At 29.9% G+C, this 20682-nt stretch overlaps 1 protein-coding gene across 1 annotated transcript; it reads right to left on the reverse strand.

Moving 5' to 3' along the window:
- Positions 1-14135: 14135 nt before the first annotated feature.
- Positions 14136-18292, reverse strand: LOC137821197 (serine/threonine-protein kinase STY13-like). Its single transcript, XM_068625672.1, has 6 exons — positions 17699-18292; positions 17205-17337; positions 16865-17060; positions 14932-15056; positions 14691-14849; positions 14136-14591 (listed from the first exon to the last, which is right to left on the reverse strand). Exons 1-6 carry the CDS (start codon positions 17827-17829, stop codon positions 14277-14279), a joined length of 1059 nt encoding a protein of 352 aa, XP_068481773.1. The 5' UTR covers positions 17830-18292; the 3' UTR covers positions 14136-14276.
- Between the last annotated feature and the right edge of the window lie 2390 nt (positions 18293-20682).

The following is a 20682-nucleotide window of genomic DNA, read 5'->3' on the forward strand; positions in this document are numbered from 1 at the left end:
TCAAGATTTTGAATGACAAAATTATGGAAACGTATCATATTTCCAATTCTCCAAAACTTTTTTAGAAATCCGTCTCAGTTTCTTTGGAAAGTATATATTGTTATCATTATCAAAATGAGTTTATGATTGTAGTTAAAAGAATCTTTTCCAACAGTGATTATTTGGTCAGAACTTGAATGAAAAATAAATCACCATGCATGCAGATTTACACAGACATATTAATTAACATAGGTTTATTGATAAATAACGACATATGGTTTATAACATCATGGGTAGCTAAGCAGGGATTTATTTAATACAAAAGCACACTAGTGGTGATTTTGATGTACTAGGTTAGGTGACCTGCTAGCAGTTCATAGTCACATGAGAAGACCTCGTAGGTTTCTTGCATTTCTGCAACATTCAATACCTTGGAAGGTATCGATCAGTGCCATAAGCCATTCTATTCTCTTCGTAGATAACTTCACCCATGCGCCTCTCAGGAACTTCGTACTCCACCACCTTCACCACCTCACGAGTCTCAGGGTGGCGCTGGTGGTGGTGGTGGTGGTGAGATCCCCCAATCACACTGTCCTCATAAACAACCTTCTCTGTGAACTCACGGTGGGCATTGGGGTGGTGGTAATTGCCCATCATTGGTGTATGTGTTGAATACTCAACAAAAGGCTCTCTCTCATATCCTGAAACACGGGTATACTCCATCTTTAGATTAGTTTGTGTTGATATCACAACTCACAAGTGATTAATGGCACAAGAACGAGGTTGAGATTTGGTTGGTGGGGTATTTATACACACCATATTCTGCCCTACTTTCTTTATTCTCAACATTAAAGTTGAATCTAATTCCTTCTAAACAATATGTTGCTTAAAAGTTTAGATTCTTTGGTGTGATATGCCCATGACATGTGAATTGCTCTAAAAGTAATAATTGACATGCACTAATACTTTTTTAGAAAATCAACACTACATTGTCTTCAACTTTCAAATTTCATAAAAAGAATTATTAAATATTTAAAAACAAAAAATAATTAGTTGTTATATTAATTAAGTTAAATATTATTTTATAAATTAAAAAAATTATTGATATTTAAAATAATTTTTATTATTAATAAAAGTTTATAAAATAATTTATAAATTAATATTATTAACTAGTTATTAATTATTTTATATTATAAATTAGATTTAAATTAGTCACTAATTTAGAATTTAAAGCAGCTATTAGCTAAATCTTAGTAATTATATTAAATATTAATTTAAAAATATTTTATAAATTCTATTAATAATAAAAACTATTTTAGATATTAATAATTTTTTAATTTATAAATAATATTTAACTTAATTAATATAATAATTAATTGTTTTTTATTTAAATTAATTGATATTTAATTGTTTTTAATAATGTTTCTTAAAATAAATATAATTATATATAAGTATTGTTAATAAAAAGATAAAATCTTATTAAAAGTAATTGATTTTTCTGTAGAGATAGATCATATATCAAACATGCTACTGGTGACACAGGTCTAATCTGTCTTTTAAGAAAATAAAAAGTTAAATTTAAAGCTCTTATTATATGTACTTTTTTTTCATTACTTTTATTGCTTTTAAAAAGTTAAAATATGTCTGTTATTATTGATATTTTATTTTATAGATTTAATTTCTCTAGAACTAATAAAAAATTAGTATTCAAATAAAATTTAAAATAATTTTTAAACTAAAATTATCTATTTAAATAATTTTATACCTTTTCTTTTTCTATTTATATACTTTTTTTCAGGTGGATCAAAATTTCGATTTCATTTTTAATTGGAGATTCATCTCCATTCATTTTAGAGGAGCTAGTTCCAAATAAACCAAGTTTATTCGTTTTGCCATCCTACTATAATATAACAAAAAATAAACGTCTAAAGTAGATATATTTCTAAGTCTTAACCTAGTTAAAATACGGGGAATTTTATAGAAGATTTTCCGTATTTGAAGAACTTTTTGTAGAATAAAAATGGAGACGTGGAAGTATTATTTGGCGTATAGCGAAAAGATTTAAGCTACTATATTCGCTAAAAGGAAATATGCAAATTCTTTCCAAATTCCTCACGCGTAGTGCTTGAAAGTAATATCATGGGACCATTCGAGTATAGAATTATAGGCACGTGCAAACCACTCACAAAAGCCTAATTCAGAAAATGTCTTCAATGACAAAAGATACTAGAAAAGATATAATTCACAAAAATTGATGCCATTATTTCACCAACTTGACTTCCGATGTATAATTCCTAGCAAAAGTTTAAGATGTTACATAATAGTTATTTATTACACTATATAATAAATAGACTAAAATTATAATTCAATTAATTTTAAGTTTAATTTAACTTTATAATATTAATTTATGAAATAAATTTATATTAATTTATATATTATAATTTAATAATATTTCTAATCGATTTCAAGGTAAAGTGTGTAATAAAAAGTTCAAAAGGTCGAGTATGGAAGAAATTTTTTTAAGGTAGAGTGTGGATAAAAGAATTCAAATATAGTGTGTGAAATAAAGGAAAAACATAAAAGAACTAACTAGATCTAAAATGGTACTAAAACTAGTGATATAATCAAAATCACATCAAAATAAAAAATAATGTCATTTAAATAAAATTGAGCACATATCATAATAGCAATAACAACCTATACCACCAACTGTTGCATAATCTAAGATTTGACCTTCTTTGGAGAAACTTATGCAACAACTGATTATGAACACCATGAATTTTCAACAAAGAATAGAGGCTACCACCAAAATTTGGAAAATTAAATGGGTTAGATGGCAACCAGCTTGAATCATTTTCAATCTTAGGACTCTAAAATTTCCAACCTAGACGATCACAAATCCAAAGAATGTAAGTGCCACCACTCTAAGATCAGGTAAAAATGTCTAAATGCCAGATCAAATTTTTGAATAGGATGTTTAGACAACATCAGTTGCAGATAGTTTGATCAAACAATCTGATTATAAATGATCTATCTAGATCATCTAATGGGTCGAATGCCTTTTCAATAAAGTGTAATGCACACAAAAAAAAATCTAGTAAGCCTGAGCAACCATTTATGCCTTTTCCATTCCCTATAGAGCTATTCTAAAGAGTAAGAAAATGGAAGAGTCTGATAAAGAAATTATGGAAACTTTCAGGAAGGTAAATGTGCTCTCATAGGAAGCATGTAAAGGTAACACTACAAGAAAATCATTAAATAGAAACCAATTTTATAGACAAAAAATAATTAGTTGCTATATTGACTAAATTAGAGATAATTTTAGATACTAAAAAATGATTGGTTTCTAAATTAGTTTCTATTATTGATAAATAGTTTCTAAATTGGTATCTAATTAACTACCAAGGTTTTTGCTACCAAATTTAGAATCTCAATAATTGGTAGTTAAAACTTTGGTAGCTAATTAGATACCAATTTAGAAACTGTTTATCAATAATAATAACTAATTTAGAAACTAATAATTTTTTTAGTCTAATGGTATCCAATTTAGTCACTATAGCAACTAATTATTTGTTGTCTCTAAAGTTGGTTTCTATTTAATGATTTTCTTGTAGCGTAATGAGAGGGTAACATGGTAAGGAATGTCTCTGCACTCATTGAGAGACATGTGGCCACTATATCTGAAATATGCAAGGACCAAAGAACCTTCTCCATTGCCTACATCATAAGTAGTACAAAGTTTGATAATGCCATGTTTGATCTAGGAGCATCTATAAATGTTATGTCTTTATCTATTTTCACTTATTTTTCTCTTGAACCTTTGCAAACTATAAGTGTTGTAATCCAGTTGGTCAATAGGAGCATTGTCCACCCTACAAGACTAGTAAAACATATGCTAGTTAGAGTTAATGACCTTGTCTTTCTTGCAGAGCTTTACATACTGAATATGGAAGGAGGAGATATGCCAACTGAAGTAGCAACCACCGTTATTTTTGGCAGACCCTTCCTAAAAATAGTTAGGACAGAGATTGATGTGCAAGTAGACACACTTATTATGGAGTTTGTAGATAGTCTAGTACAGTTCAACATCCTAGATGCTATGAAACATCTAGTTGAGGACTATTCTATGTATCATCTTGACATACTTGATGACATTGTAGATGATTCTGGCTTAGAACTTCTAGGAGATTTTAATCTAATTGATTGTACAAATGCAAAGATAGATATGTTTAAATCGTCTGACAATGCAAATTCCAATAATAGTAGTGATGCAGGTTCTGATATTAATGCACTAGTAAAAGTCATTAAGCCATAATGCACAAACGTGTATGATTATGCAAAATTACAAGTTGTTGAAGTATCTCTCAGCATTAGATTGTTACTTTTTATCATCTAGCCACCATCACTAGAACTGAAGTCATTCCTTGCCCACCCCAAATATGCTTATCTAAAAAATGGTAGAAGCTTCCAATGATTATTTCTACTACTTTTTCTAATGATCAAGAGATGAAACTGCTGGTAGTGATTGGAGAACAAAAGAAAGCCATTGGTTGGACGCTTGTAGATATTCTAGGTATTAACCCTTCCATGTGTATGCATAGGATTTTGCTAGAAGAGGGAAAAAATTATGAGACAACCTCAACACAAACTTAATCTAGATTCTTAACATGGTTAAGAAAGAGGTCACCAAGCTGCTGCAAGTTGGTATCATCTACCCCATATTTGACAGTACTTGGAAGTAGTGCTCAATAAATATGGGATAACAATGGTGAAGAATGAGAGCGACGAACTGATCCTAATGCAATCCTAACTTATTTTGGCTTCTTCTTTGTTGTAGTTTTGTATGTTGCGGAAGAATGGACTTGAAAGTGACATCAATGACCGAATTGAAGTGTGGAGAAAATGAAATGAAGAGGAGAGGTAGAGACTTAGAAGAGGTGTGACCAACTTTTAAGAAGATTCAATCAAAACACTAATAGAAGTGCAAATCTGAGAGTGATTGAAGACAAATGAGCTAACAACTTGGACAACCTTTCATTATCAATTCAAATCTGATTTACAAGGGGGCTAACACTTGTATTTATAGTGCTATGGGCAACCAAGGTGCAAGCTTTAACCCTAAAAACTCTCCACTCATAGAAAACACTTCATGTTTTCTATTTGCACTCTAGTAATTTATTTGTGCACCTGATGGTCTAGAGTTGCATTGGATATATAAAAAAAGATCTCAAACACGAGTAAAAGAATATTATTGTATGGTATTAATATTCTTATTAAGAGAAGGAAAAGGAGAAAAAAAAATTGATAGAAAGAAAGATATAACATGTTTGGCCAAGTTTGTTTATAAGTAAATTATAAGATAAAAAAAAATAAAAGAAATGTTTTAATAAATGAAAATAATTTATATACAAGTTAAAATTAAAAATTTAAAGAAATTAGACATATATAATAATTTGAACTATTAATTTTTATAATTATTGTATATAAGTGTTTATAGAACATTTGGCCGAATTTTTTAACCTAATCCCATGATTCATGCAGCAAATCTCTTTTGAAGATAAAATTTTATGTTAGTTTTTTATTGTAAAATATAAAAATAAAAGAAAATGGTACCACTGTTTTTGGTTTTGGTCATTATCATTAATAGCATCATCATCCATGATTGATATTCTTCTATCACTGTTGTCAATTTGTTCTTACCATTGTTGTTTTGGAGTATCCATGGAGCATCCTTATCATTGGTATCATCCAACCACCTATGATCTTCAATCACCACTACTTTTGGAACACTCTTCCAATCACAATCATCTCTCTAATCTCTTTTGCCCTCTTCTCAATTTCTCCATTAGCATCTTCAATCACTGTTACCTTTGACATCTTCCTCTCACCACTCACATCCTCAACCATTCACCTCTTCTTTCAATTCAAATTTCTCATTTTAAGGATTTTTTAATCATTAATTTCAGTTATCACAAAAGTTTAAATTAAAATTAAACTTATAAAATGCAATTACATATTTATTATTCAAAGACAAAGCTTCCACAAATGAAGTTAGATTCTTTCCTAGCCAAAAACATCACAAAACCTGTTGCAACATGAGTAGTGTAATACACCTTCCAAAACCCAGTTTGTTTTCATTATTTTATCCTTTTGTATATTTATCATTTCATTTCTTTTCTTTTCTTGTTTCCTTAATTTCAAAAAGGCATTTGTTTTCTAGCAAAATTTATTTTCCACCAATCTTCTTTTCAAGTCCATTCACTTCCTGCACTTTATCTTTGATGCTCTTAAATTTACTTTTTGTTTAGCTTGTATAGATTTCAACTTTTACTAATCACTTACATTTAGCATCTTTATTTATCTGTCAATTACTTCTTTCCACTAATTTATTTTTTTTTATAAATTTTTATATTCTATATTTTTACATTCAATATATAAATACTATTTACTTGAAAAAAAAAAAGCAAATGAGGAACGCGTTCTTTTATATTAAGTGCGAAGACTTATAAAATACCGATTTGCAGGAAAAAAAATTCCCTGCAGAAAAAATAAAAAAACTTAAAAAACATCACATAATATATATTAAAAATTATATTTCTTCTCAATTATTTCTTTCAATATATAAAATGATAAATTTCAATATAAAATAAAAATATTAAATATATTTATAATAAATAAATTATATATATTTATAATAAATAAAATATATATATAATAAAAAAATAGTTATGTTATAAATTATAATCTTAAAAATAATATTAATAAAAATATATTTTTTCAAATAATAATAAGAATAATAAAATCATAAATAATAATATTAATAAATAAATAAATAAAAATTAAAAAGTTAGAAATAATTAAAAAAAATATTAATAATAATATTTATAATAACAATAAAAATTATAATTTATTATTTTTATTTTTATAAAAATATTTTATTATAACTTGTATCATTTTTAAGAGTCTACCTAAGTAACGTTTCAATCTCAGTAGTAAAAGAACTTCTTATGTGTCTTATTTGCTAGTTAGCACGTGATTTATGAAAGTTAGTTACAATAAGTATGTTATATAATTAGGAATCTATATTAGTATTTTTGTCAACTGAGTTATTGTTCAACTATGTAACAGAAAACTATTAGTTGAGTGAGAGTTCATTAAGAGAAAATTTGAGTTGTAATACACTTTTGGTAGTAAATTTTTTCGTTGATGTAGATTAAAATTCGTTAACACTTCAATTAAACTATGTTATTTTTGTGTGATTCTTCCTTGTCCTTCCTCCATTTACATTTTAGCTATTTTCTTTTACGAATTTTTTGTTATCATTTTATTTTTTGTGTGGTAGATAGTTCTATAGTAGATTTGTTTTGAGCTATTCCACAACAAACTAGTATAGTGAATGTGGAATTCAATTATCATGACTTCTGCAAAGTATGAGGTTGAGAAATTCACTGAGTTGAATGATTTCAGATTATGACGGTTGAAGATGTGTGCTATTTTGTTTCAATAGGGTCTCTTTGAAGCTTTGCAAGGAGAATACAAGCTTGATGTAACCATAACAAAGAGTTGTTGGAGAAAGCTCACAACGCGATTGTTCTCAGCCTTAGTGACTAGGTGTTGATGCAAATCTCAAAGCAACGATGGACAAAGCTTGAGAGCTTGTGCATGACAAAACCTCTGGTGAACCATATGTATTTGAAGTGTTGTACTCATATAAGATGAGTAGTATAAAGAAAATTAACGAACAAATGGATGAATTCAACAAGTTTATTCTTCATCTGAAGAATATTGACATTTAAATTAAAGATGGAGATCAAACGTTGTTATTGTTGTTGTGTTCTTTGCCTAAGATACACGATCAATTCAAAGAAAACTTTTTGTATATCTCTCTCATGAGGAGGTTTACGCTGCATTGAGCTGGAAAGAGTTGAACGAGAAGTTTGATGAGAAGGCGTCCAATGCTAAAGATGACCTTGTAAAAGGAGGAAGATTGTATACTAGGGATAACGATGGAGTTAGAAGGAGTTGAAAGTCAAAGACTCGTGAAGGGGGATTTATATCGTTTATTAGATGTTATTATTAAAAGAAGGATAGTCACATCATAAAGTTATATCCACAGATATAGAAGAAGAGTAACATCTTTGACATACCATCAGGGTGTAGTAGACATCTGGTCAAGATAGATCATCTACGTCTTGTGAAGCAACTTTGGTAGAAAACAATTATATATCATCAAAAGTCCTCATGGTGTCAAGCAATATTGGTGATTGTGAATGGGTAATGGACTCAGGATGTTCATTCCATATGACACCTAGCCATTTATGGTTTCTGGAGTTTACATAACTTGAAAGGGGTGTAGTTCTCTTTAGTGATAACAAGTTTTGTAAGATAACTGGAGTTGGAATCGTTAAGTTTCCTTTGCATGAGAGAATTAAGAGATTGCTTGAAGATGTTAGGTTTTTACGTAGCTTGAAACATAACCTAACATTCCATGGTGAGCTTGAAAATAACGGATATGTGTTTAAAGATGAACGGGAGTGTTGAATGTGTTGAGGGAATCTATGGTAGTGATTAAGAGTGTGAGGAAGAATGACTCGTATACCTTGAAAGATATCGTAAGAGTGTACTGCTGAGAAGACAATCTTGTCTAAGACTGATATATGACATAGAAGGTTAGGTCATGTAATTGAGAAAAACTTAGTTGAGATGAAGAAGCAAGACTTGTTTGGAAGTGACAAAGTCTAGAAAATTTGTTTTAACATATGATAGTAGAGGAAGAAGAAAACTCTTGATTACGTTTATGCTGACCTTTGGGGACCATATTCCACTCTATCACACTATGGTGTTAGATATTTCCTTTTGATAGTTGATGATTACTTAAGGAAGTTATAAGTCTATCCTCGAATGACCAAGGATGGGGCCTTTGAGAATTTTAAAAGTTGGAAGCATCTGGTTCAAAACTAAATCAGTAAGACGGTGAATAGGTTCAAGGCTAATAATGGTCTTGAAGTTTGTCCAAAATTGTTCAACAACTTCTATGCAGAGAATGGCATAGTACGACACCAGACAACTGTAGGGACGCCTTAATATAATGACCTAGCGTAAAGATTTAATAGGATTGTTTTGGATTGAGTGAGATGCATGTTGTTGAGTGTTGGAGTTCCAAAGGATTTTTGTGTTAAAGATACTACTACTACTACTACTACCTACCTGATCAATAGATGTTCCTAAATAATAGTTGATATGAAGACTCTTGAAGAAATTTAGTCAAGACATTCTCCCAACCTTGGAAATTTACTAATCTTTGGTTGTGTTTCTTATTCTCACATAAAGGAAGGAAAACTAGAAGCGTGACGTTAAATGCATGTTTGGATATCCAAAAGGTGTGAAAGGATATCCCTCTTGCTGTCTTGAGTCAAGTTCAAGAAGTGTATCATCATCTGAGACACTGTCTTCAATGAAACTAAGATGCTCATAAGCTAAGAGTTTCAAAATGTGAGCTTCAGAGTAATTGTGATGGTGAGATGGCAAACATTTAGGTGGATTCTGATAAGTGAGAAGTGTTTAATGAAGATATACACTTTGAGGAATATAGATGAGAAGCATCTTATGAAGACAAACACTTTGGTGCATTTGATGAAGAAAGATGCTTTAATGTTTCTGATTAAAGACATACATGTTGATGATTACAGACTTTCTAAAAGACATAAAAAGGAGAATGATCATAGCTCCATAAAAGTATGGCTTCTTAGTAGTTGTTAGTGAGGTGTTAGAAGATTAACCTTCCAGTGTATCCTCTACATTAGCAAGTAAGGGGAAGACTCAATGGTTAGACATCATGAATGAAGAAATGAAGTTGTTTCATCTAAAATAATACCTAAACTCTTGTTCGTATACCTTTGGGTTATAAGTTGGTCAGTTGTAAATGGATTTTCAAACCTAAATATGGTAATCCAGGAACTAATCAATGAGAATTTAAAGTGAGATTGGTGTTGGAGGCTTAATTCAGAGAGTAGAAGTTTATTGTAATGATGTTTTCTCTTTGGTCATAGAACACATCCATACTAGTGTTGTTAGCTATGATTGTTGAGCTTAACTTTGAGTTGTAATAAATGGATGTTAATAATATATTTTTATATGGAGACTTAGAAGAGATCGTCTACATGGAGCAACCAGAAAGATTTGAGGTAGGAGACAAGAAGAATTATATTTGTAAACTAAATAAATCTTTGTATGGTTTGAAAAAATCTCCAACAAGTAATTTGATAAGTTCATTGCTAATGTTGTTTTTGAACATAGAAGTATGATACTTGCATTTACTTTAAGTTACTAGTAGAAGATTAATTGTTTCATAGTATTTTTGTATTTTGAAACATTATGATAGCTAGTAATGGTAAACTTGAGGTTAAGAAGGTTAAGATTGAGTTGAATAACAAATTTGATTTGAAGGATCTTGGGGTTGCTAAGAAGATTATAGAAATTTATATCATCAAAAATATAATTTGAAGCATATGTATGTGTCTTAGGACACCTACCTTAGGAAAATTCTTGCCAAGTTTGGGATGATAAACATGAAACTTGTATCCACACCTATTACTTCTCATTATAAGATGAGTGATGAATAGTCTCTTAAACGGTGGAGAAAATAATTATATGGATGGTATTTCATATGCAAACGTTGTTGGTTATGTAGTATATGCTTTGAAGTCACCTAAAATAACTTATGTTGTGAGTTAAATGTCAAATCTTGGACAATCTCACTAGCAAGCTCTTAAGTGGATTCTTGGTTATTTAGAGGGGGGCCACTTGGAAGAGTTTTAGTTTATGATGTGGCATGCCAGAGACATTTTCATAGAGGATTGTGTCGACTTGAACTATATTGGGTGTTTGGACACAAAAAAATCTCTCACAGGTTATGTGTTTATTACATATGTCACTACAATTAGTTGGAAAGTTAGTCTATAGAAGGTAGTGTTTTTATCAACCATTGGGTAGAGTATGTTGCCATGACTTAAGCAGTGATGGAAGCCTTATGATTTAAAGGTCTAGCTAGAGAGCTAAAGATGAAAATTTAGGTTGTCATTATCTATTATAACAAAGCTATACAATTATCAAATAACCAAGTTTACTATGAAAGAACTAAACACATTGACATCAAGTTGTATTTCATAAGAGAGAAGATTATTCAAGGGTCTGTGAAGGTGAAAAGGGTCACAACATATCATAATTTATATGATATGATTACGAATGTTATGCCAAATAAAAAGTTTTTTCATTGCTTTTATTCGATCCAGTTGATCGGTGATTAAGCATTCAATGGGCTCAGTGGCAGGTAGTGATTCTCATTCATAAGATTTGTATTGAACCAAGATGGAGATTTATGAGTATTGGTTCACTAACATCTTGTTGAGGTTCATAGTTTGTCTGACTATTCCAAATCGTCTAATGGTTTGAGATAGCCTAATGGTTCAAATCCATTTATCTTGACCAGTATGCATGTCTTTACTAGAGCTTTTATTTTTCATAAGATCATCTTATAGCATCAGACGTCTGCTTGCATCAAACTTTAACTTCCTTTTCTACTTGTATCATCACAAGAGTTTCCTAAGTGAGATTTCAAACTCAGTAGTAGATGCACTGTTCATGTCTCTTATGTGCTAGTTTAGGCGTGATTTACAAATGTTAGTTACAATAGTTATGTTGTACAAATAGGAACATGTATGAACAATTTTGTCTATTGAGAGTTGTTGTTCAATTATATAACATAATATTGTTAGTTGAGTGAGAGTTTGTCGAGATAGAAACTTCAAGTTTAATCTTTTTTTTATAGTGAATTTTTCCATGGATGTAGATTGAAGTTTCATGTGTGTGATTCTTCAATTGAATCACATTATTTCATATAAGTGATTCTTCTTTGTCCTTTCGTTATTTACCTTCTAACTAATTGTTTCTTTTGTGGATCCTCTGTTATCGTTTTGTAGTTTTTGTGATAGATGCATCTATAATGAATTTGTTTGAGCTATTCCGTAACAACATGCTAGATCGGGAAAAAAAAGATTTTGTTAGGATTGAGATGCTATAAAAGTTTGATAGTGTATTTAAATAAACTATGCCAAGGAGGTTTTGAGAAGATTTGGTATGATTGAAAGTAACTTAGGGGCAGTTCAACCGTTCTAAAGTCCAAAATGAATAAAAATGGAATAAGAAACTTTATTGATGAAACTTACTATAAATAATTGATTAGTAATTTCACATATTTAAACCAAATACAACGTTTGTTACAAATAAGTAGATATATTGCAAAACTAATAGATATTAAACTATAAGTAACTAAGAACACTTTGATATTTAAAATATATATATATATATATATATATATATATATATATATATATATATATATATATATAAACTATGAAATTCATTAGAAGGTAGGAGGAGATATCAAGCTATTCACATTTATATCTATTATGTGTTTTTGATAAGTTCAAGTGTTGTTTCATGATGTTAAAAAAACAACTTATTATTAATTAAGGAATTTGAATGAAGAGAAATTTAAGCATTTCCATAGAATATGTACAACTATAATATGGGATAACAAATTAATATAAGATTTCATTTCTTAAAAGATATTTACCAAATAAAGTACAATTGATGAATTAGTTTATTACGAAAGTCAGAATCAAGTAGCACGTGTAATAATCATGCCATTGAAAATGGAAGTTTTTGAAAAACTTCAAAAATTGTTAGGAGTTTGTGATATTTTTGAAATAAAAATTATTTATTTTATAACAACTAGTTTAACACAAGGATATAAGGATTTTATATTTGTTTTTCTGTTGAAATAATATTTTGACTTGCCAAGAGAGTCGTAGACTCTAGAGATATTTATTTGGTTTGTTGTTATGTTTCTTTTCCTTTGTTTATGTTATGAGAAGATTCAAGAGTTATTATCTTTTAGATATTGTGTGCACATGCAAAGATGTAGATTTACTAATTAGCTATTTAAACCAACATTATTGTTAATAATAACACACTTATTCTCTTCCATATTTTTCAATACAAATTCTAAAAAGTTGACGTAAAATATTTGCGCAAATTAAATTTGGTCAATTTTCTTGTCAAACTAAATTGTAAAAGACACTTTTATCCCCTCATTTTGACCACCTTTCTTCTCACCAACTCTTGTCGCATTTTCTCTGCTGACATTTCCACAAAAAATTGCCAAATAAGAATTTATAATTCTTTGATGGTGAGAGTCAACTCGCTTAGACCAAATCATGCAAACAAAAGTGGCACCATCAAATAAGAGTCAATAAATATCAATGAAAACAAACATGAGGCTTCATGTTCCTTCAATTCTTGATGGTGAACCCTATTGTAAAAGAAGAACATTGTTACTTGCCCCTTTACCTATTGTGTGTTTCTTCCTGCAATCTATCAAAACCCTTCCTGCACCTCATCAATTTAAAAAAAAAACATTTTACCCTTTTTTAAATTGACTTCTAGATTATCTTCTCCAGAAGTTTTTTCAGAAATTCTTTTCCAGAATTTATGAAATGTATTCTAGAAAAAAAAATTCAGAAAACATTTTCTAGAGATGAATTTGCAAGATAAGCTTTCCATAACATATATATAATAGGAGGTGTTTTCCAAAATAATTTCCCTTGTGTTCCGAAAAGAGTTTTCTTGATAAAAGTGAATTAGATAGAAGATTTGACCATTTTACCTATTTGATAGGTTGAAGGAAGAACTTTGATCGGGTGCATGAAGAAACACCCTTATCTATGAAGTAGACCAAAGCACTGACTTTGAGATCCAATAGTGAAAAAAATTCTAGATCCCTTGACTTTGGTTAAGAGAAAATAGAAATCACCAAACAGGTGAAACCAATCAAAGGCTATCAAAATACTTTAGTTTTGATCATTTTGTCCAACCATTGCTTTCCTTGGCTGCAATATGAATGCAAGAAACAAAAGCTGATAACTTCATGTGTCCACTGTACCCTTTGGGTTGGCAAGAACCAAAATTCCACATTATAGTCCATGATGGATAAACTCTATGTGCAAATCTGAACAATGCTGGATGACTAGTTAGCTTCAACAGACTGATGTCCTATGCATACATCTACGAGAGATGAAAAAACATGCCAAGTGGGATTGCAGAAAAAAGAACTAAATTTTACTGGAATTGGAAAGGTATTTTTATCTGAACATTTACCCAGTTGTCAAAAGGATCACTTTGGACTAGATTCTATCTAACATTTTTTTGTCATTTTTAACTCAAGACTTGATTTCCAGTTAATAACACTGACTAAAGCAGCAAAGAAAACCATTAGGCTTGACTTCGTCCTTTGCTCTTGGTGTATCGCCTGTGTCATCACGTTTTGCCATTAAGGAGCTAGTTCCGGGAGACTCTGGCGGCAAGACAGTGTTCTCAGAACTGAATATTCTTGAAGGAATCATGGGTTCAGAAGGTGCAACAGTGTAAAGATAATTTAGGAGCATTTGGATTATCTGGGTGAAGTTGGGTCTGGCATTTGGGTCCTCTTGCCAGCATGAAGTAAGAATTAGAGCCAGTTCCTCAGGAAGATTCTCTGCACTTGGCCTTACATTCTGAAACCAAAAGAAGCATTTTAAGTTATCAACTATATGCAGTAGTACAAGACAAATAATATTATATAAAAAGACGTAACAGGCACATGATCTTTTAACCTTAAAGGCTGCAGCATATGCAGCTTGAAGGTTTGACATGCCTTCAAAAGGAACTTTGTTGTGTAAGAGCTCCCACAACACAATTGCAAAACTATAAGCATCAACTTTATGGTTGTAATGCTTTTTCTCCCCTTGCCTCAATGTAACAGTACTATACAACTGCAATTTTTTGTCACTGTAATCAGTCATAGATGGTCATAGATATGGAGAGAGGACAGAGTGCATCTATTAATCAATATACCTCTGGAGCCATCCAGCGGTAGGTTCCTGTTTCAGCAGTCATCATCTCGGTTAATGACTCTTCTCTTGCTAAACCAAAATCTGCTAGCATGACTGTTTTCTGGTCTTCAGTCAACAGCAAGTTATCTATATAGAGGAAAATAAAAGGATCTTCATAATATTCAATATTTAGATGTTCTTCACTATGAAAAGTTTTACAATTGATAAAAGAATACTAGCTTAACAGCTAATAGCATAAGATGAATAAAAATGCTATTTCGTATTGCCATGGAAATTAAGAAATGTTTTCACACAACTACATGACATACTTCCTTTGACTCAAATATAAGCAAAATTAACTAATTTTTGCACTAATTAAGAAAGATAATTAATATCCTTTTAGTATTCTAGTAATCATAGTTAAAAAATAACTTTTTTCCTTAATGGGTCATTTGTTGGAACTTGATATCAAGAATAAAAAAATCATTAAAAATAAAATTTCAATTAATTGAAGGGCATTTTTGGGATGGTATCATTAAAATAGTGAATGTATATTATAGCATATTTGGTAAGGTTTCAGATATTTTTTTATACAAAATAAGTTGTTTCTAAAATAAGCTGGATGTTTGGGATATCTGCTGAAATTTAGTAAAGATTTTCCTAAAAAAAGTTATTTTCATAAATCTGAAAATTTGTAAGTTGGGATTTCTTCTGTAAAATCTGATTTTTTATTCATCCAAATATATTAAATATGTTAAAATCACTTTTCAACAAACTAAGCCAAACAAAAAATAATTTTGTATATAATCAATTATACATATTATTGATTATTAAAATGATCTAATTTTAACAAGTGTCCCAAACAAACACTAATGTATAACGTAATCCCAAGGTTAACAAAAATATAAAAACAATCCATTAGTCCCAACTCCCATTAAAGAAAATGTTGAGGTATATATTATCAATGAGCTAGTCATTCTACATTGGAACACAAAAAAAGTGTTTAGAAACAAAGAACCAATTAAAGCCTGTTCATTTCAGTATAAATTTTAAAAAGACATCATAGAACTTAAACACAGCAGATGTTACAGTATTTGAAGAGGGTGGGGGAGAATTGGAGATAAGCATAGTGCTTAGATAGAATAAGTGAACAATTCCTAGCAATTATCATCATATAAAATAGTGTTGAAACAATTATAAATTAATTTAAATCTTAAATCCCAACGAAGATTTGAAGTCGTATTGCATATGTACATAACTACTGATCAATTCAGTGCCAGTAAAACACAAAGATACACGATGAGAAATACAGTCTTCAAAGTAGTGTCACGTTCACTTTGACTGCTTTGTAAGATGCAACAACCTAATTGAACACTCATTTTATTTCAGTATACGACCTAAAGATCCAATTCTATCTCTCATAACGAACATACTTAGCAATAGCAACCTTAAAAACTGATTGTAACAAATATTCACCAGTTATTTGATTATGTTAAATTTTCTTCCAATAAAAACTATCTGACTTACGGACCAGTTATGAAGAAATGAAGACGTATTTGATAGAGGCATCCAATTAACAGTAAATGGAGACAAGTGAAAATAATGGTTGGGAAAATGAGGATTTGAAACCAAACCATCATGTGATATTCTTTTGAACATAAATTCTATACATATAAAAGGAGAAGAATAATAAAAATAGATTTGAAAAACACACATTAGGGCCAGGCCACTTGCAAATAAAACAAAGAACACATTTGATTATGGAATTTCTTATTTTAGAGGGGTCATAAAGAAGATATAAGAAAAAGATAGAAGTCTTGCCATGAAGAATACTGTTGCAACACCTGTCACGAATTTTCCCAGGAATGCAAATTAACTTAAACTACAATGCATACAAGCAAACATCTACTGGATCTGACTTTAGTTTATTAAAAGAAAGCAAAGCAAATTATTACCAGGTTTGAGATCACGGTGGATGATCCCATGGGAATGCAGGCACTCCATAGCACGTGCAATATCAAGTGCAAAACCAATGGCAACATGTCTATCCAAGCATTTGGGACGCATGTTAAGCAAATACTTACGCAGTGTTCCTCCTAATAGCAGGTCAGTGACTATCACCATTACTGGCTCCTTACAAGCACCAATAAACTGTTGAGAAACAGAGTGGAAATATTTACCATCACTAGTTCAAAACTTGGCATATAAAGTAGTTTTTGTATATTGCACATTGCTTCAACAACGAATACCAGACACAAGAATAAGAATCAGCGAAAGCTTAAACCAAATTCCCACCTTCACCAAGTTCTTATGTTGCACTCTAGACAACATTGCCACCTCCCTTGCAAAACGCCCTTCTCTCTTGGCGATGTCATCCGCAGTTTCTCCCTTGTGTACAATTTTAATGGCAACAGTTTGGTTTTTATATCTGAAACAGCCCAGCAAAAGAATTAGAAGCTGATTGACAAAACTGGAAACTTCGTGAAAAAAATTCAAACCAATTACTCTGATCACAGAAGCATAATTCAGGTCCATTAGTGATTGTTGCAGGAAATGAAGATGAAGGTCAACCCAAGTCCAAATTAAGAAGTAAAATTTTTCCAATCAACACAATAAACTATAAAGCATGAAGCTTTACAAATCAGTAAATAACACACACAATCAATAATTACAAATCCAAAAGCAAATGACATCCAGGTATCAGATATGCAATTTCCCAATAAGTAAAGATAAAAAATTCAACCTTGTGGAGAGGAAATAGGAAATGGGGTTTGAAGATATGAACTTACTTTCCCTCATAGACTTTAGCATGAGCTCCCTCTCCAATCTGTGGCCCAACAAAGAGATGCTTAGGATCAATCAGCCATTTGGGGTCCAATCTGAACTCGTCAACTGAGTAGAACCTAACTCCAGATTCCATTTTTTTTTTCTTTTTCTTGTACAATAATGGGAAGATGTTTTCAAGTGAAATTGTTCATGAGCCAGTTATGAGGCTCCACCTTGGCAGAGTGAAATCAGATGGAAGAGAACCCTAGAAGGGAGCCATTGGAAGAAGGCGGATTTGCAGAGGAAATGAATGGATATGCTGACATGTAACAGAGAACTAAACTAAACATGCTCTGCAGTGTGTTCTGAGGCTCAGAAACCACATCTCAAAAAGTCAGGCCCGGAGATCAAAAACTCAGCAGGGTGATGTTTCACATTTCCTTCGGAGGCAGAAGCATGGAACCCACATGCTTGAGATATAGAGAGAGAAAGAGAGAGTGACCACAAAAGAAAGCAAAGCCCAAAGCCCAAAAAGATATTTTGAAAATTCATGGGGAATAGAGAAGAATCCCCGGAAAGGGGAACATGGAAAAGAACCAATCACCAAGCCCTCAAGTAAAAACTAAAATCCTCTCTCTCTATATATATATATGAAAATCATAGTGAAAAATGGGTTATGGTTTAATTAATAATAATTAATTACAATGAGTATGGGCACAGAACGTTACACTTGATCTGCAGACAGAATCATGATCCACGAAAAGGATTGAGACTATATATTATGTATTAATTAATTAAAGAATAAAGTGTGGGAAAGTAGAGTGAAGAAATTTTTTAACTTTATTTTATTTGAGAAGAAAAAGGAAGAAGTGGAGGAGGAAACCAGTGATATAATAATAATAATAATAATAAAGAAATAAAGAGTGTGGGAGCCATAAACCCATTGAAGTGCACATGGAAACTGACCATGTCAACATGGGACGAACCTCTACGTAAGCTACCCACACGGACAGAGGTTAAACCAGGTTTATGGTAAAAAAAGAAGAGATACACAAACATGGTTTTAGAAATCTTAAGTAGGGTCCCTACGTATATGGGATTGATTAAGGAATTTTTATTCTTTTTCTTTGTACGAAAATCATATTAAAAATTTGCATTTTATATAGGATTTCTTCCATGACTTGGTATTAATGTACGATCATATGTTATGATAGAGACACCTTAGCTTAAAGTAGGGGCTTAGAGTAGGGAGATTTTAATCATTTATCAAATTATATTTAGATTACAATTACTTATTTGGTTGGATTGGGGAGTGGAAAGTTGAAGGTTTGAGAGAATGAGAGTGTGAGGATATGAAAAAAAAATGTGAAGAAAGTTCAGAGTGTTTTGATTAGAGTTTGTTAAAGTGAATGTGTGAAGAAAGTTTATTGAAATACTTGAACGATTTGATGGTTGTAAGAATATTTTAAATTATTTTTAATAGTGTAAATGGTAAGATTATAAATTTATTCTTTATATAAAAAAGAAATAACTAATTATTAATGATGTTCATATTTTAGTTAATTAAAATAAATTAAAGTTTTAATTATAAATAAAATAAAAAATAATATAAAATTCAAAGAAATAAATAAAAGTTTTTATATTTAAATATAATTTTATTATTTTTCAATTTATTAATTTAAATTAATTTTGTTAGTTAAGTTAATTTATTTAGATAATTTTAATATTATTTATGTTTATTTAAATTATGTTATGTTATATATATAATTATTATTATTAATAAAGATTTTTATTATTATCATTAACAAAATCAATATATTTTAAAAAGTAAATGGTTATTTAGAACATAGCATGAATATTAAGTAGTTGTCAAAATATATAATATAAAATCATTAAATTTGATGTGGAAAGAGATAAACATATGTTAATTTGTTTGTAATTTTGAAATTATGAAAAAAATGAAGAACATAATTATGTTAATTAGAAAAAGAAAACACATCCCTACTAATAACATTTTAATCCTTCTTGTGGAGATCTTCAAACTTCATCTATCTGAGTCACATATCCATGTTGATATTTGACTATCCACATATCTCACTTTAACACCTTCCAAAAGATTCCCACTATGATGAACCACAAGGTCAAAAAATGCTTCATACATATAACAAATTTATAAAAAGTATCCCTCTAAGACATAAATACTAAACAAAGTACAAAATTGCATACGTTTTAAAAAAACTTTGGGATCAAATTAAATTTTTTTTAAATCATTGTAGTAAATTAAATATTGGTCCTAAATATATGAAAAAAAGATAACTATATCTTAATTAAAAGCTCAAATTATATAATACTAAGTATATAGTTGTTAAAGTATTTGAGAAAATATTTATGCATACCAATTAATTAGAAGCATAAATTATATCACACTTATGTTCAAACTTTGTGCATATCTTGTTCAACCATTATGATTTTGATTTTGATTTAGTAACTTGTTTCAAAACAAATACGTTATTTATACTTAAAAATGTAATTACACCTGGAGCGTGATGAAAATCAAAAAATAAATATTAAAAAAATTAAATGCCTATTACTTAATATATATATATATATATATATATATTCACAATAAATATTTAATATATAAGAACAACGCATAACAAACAAGAAACACTAAGAATGTTATATTCATTTCCATTTATAAGAGTTAGACAAAACAAACATATTTATAATATAATATGTAGAGGAACATAATGAAAATATTATTTAAAAATGAGCATGACTTATTTGTAGAGTTACTTTATACCAGACAAAGAAAAAAAAATCTAGACAAAAAAAAAGTAAACAAATTTAAATGAATATTTGCAATATGAAGTAAACAAACTATATAACATCTATCTTTGTACAAAGTAATGATAGAAAAATTTATAAAAAATTATGTAACTTCACATACACTAAACATACTGGACAAATCTAATTTTGCATAATTTCCATATTCTTTAAAAACTAT

The sequence above is a fragment of the Phaseolus vulgaris genome, chromosome 9, assembly GCF_000499845.2.
Source record: "Phaseolus vulgaris cultivar G19833 chromosome 9, P. vulgaris v2.0, whole genome shotgun sequence".
Lineage (NCBI taxonomy): Eukaryota > Viridiplantae > Streptophyta > Magnoliopsida > Fabales > Fabaceae > Phaseolus > Phaseolus vulgaris.

Excerpts from the sequence above, each read along its gene's own strand:
- LOC137821197 (XM_068625672.1), bottom strand. The coding sequence starts at position 17,829 with ATGGAATCTGGAGTTAGGTTCTACTCAGTTGACGAGTTCAGATTGGAC. Across the intron at positions 17,061-17,204 it reads AACATAAGAACTTGGTGAAG|TTTATTGGTGCTTGTAAGGA; the intron begins GTGGGAATTTGG and ends GTTTCTCAACAG. Across the intron at positions 14,850-14,931 it reads ACCGCTGGATGGCTCCAGAG|TTGTATAGTACTGTTACATT; the intron begins GTATATTGATTA and ends AAAAAATTGCAG.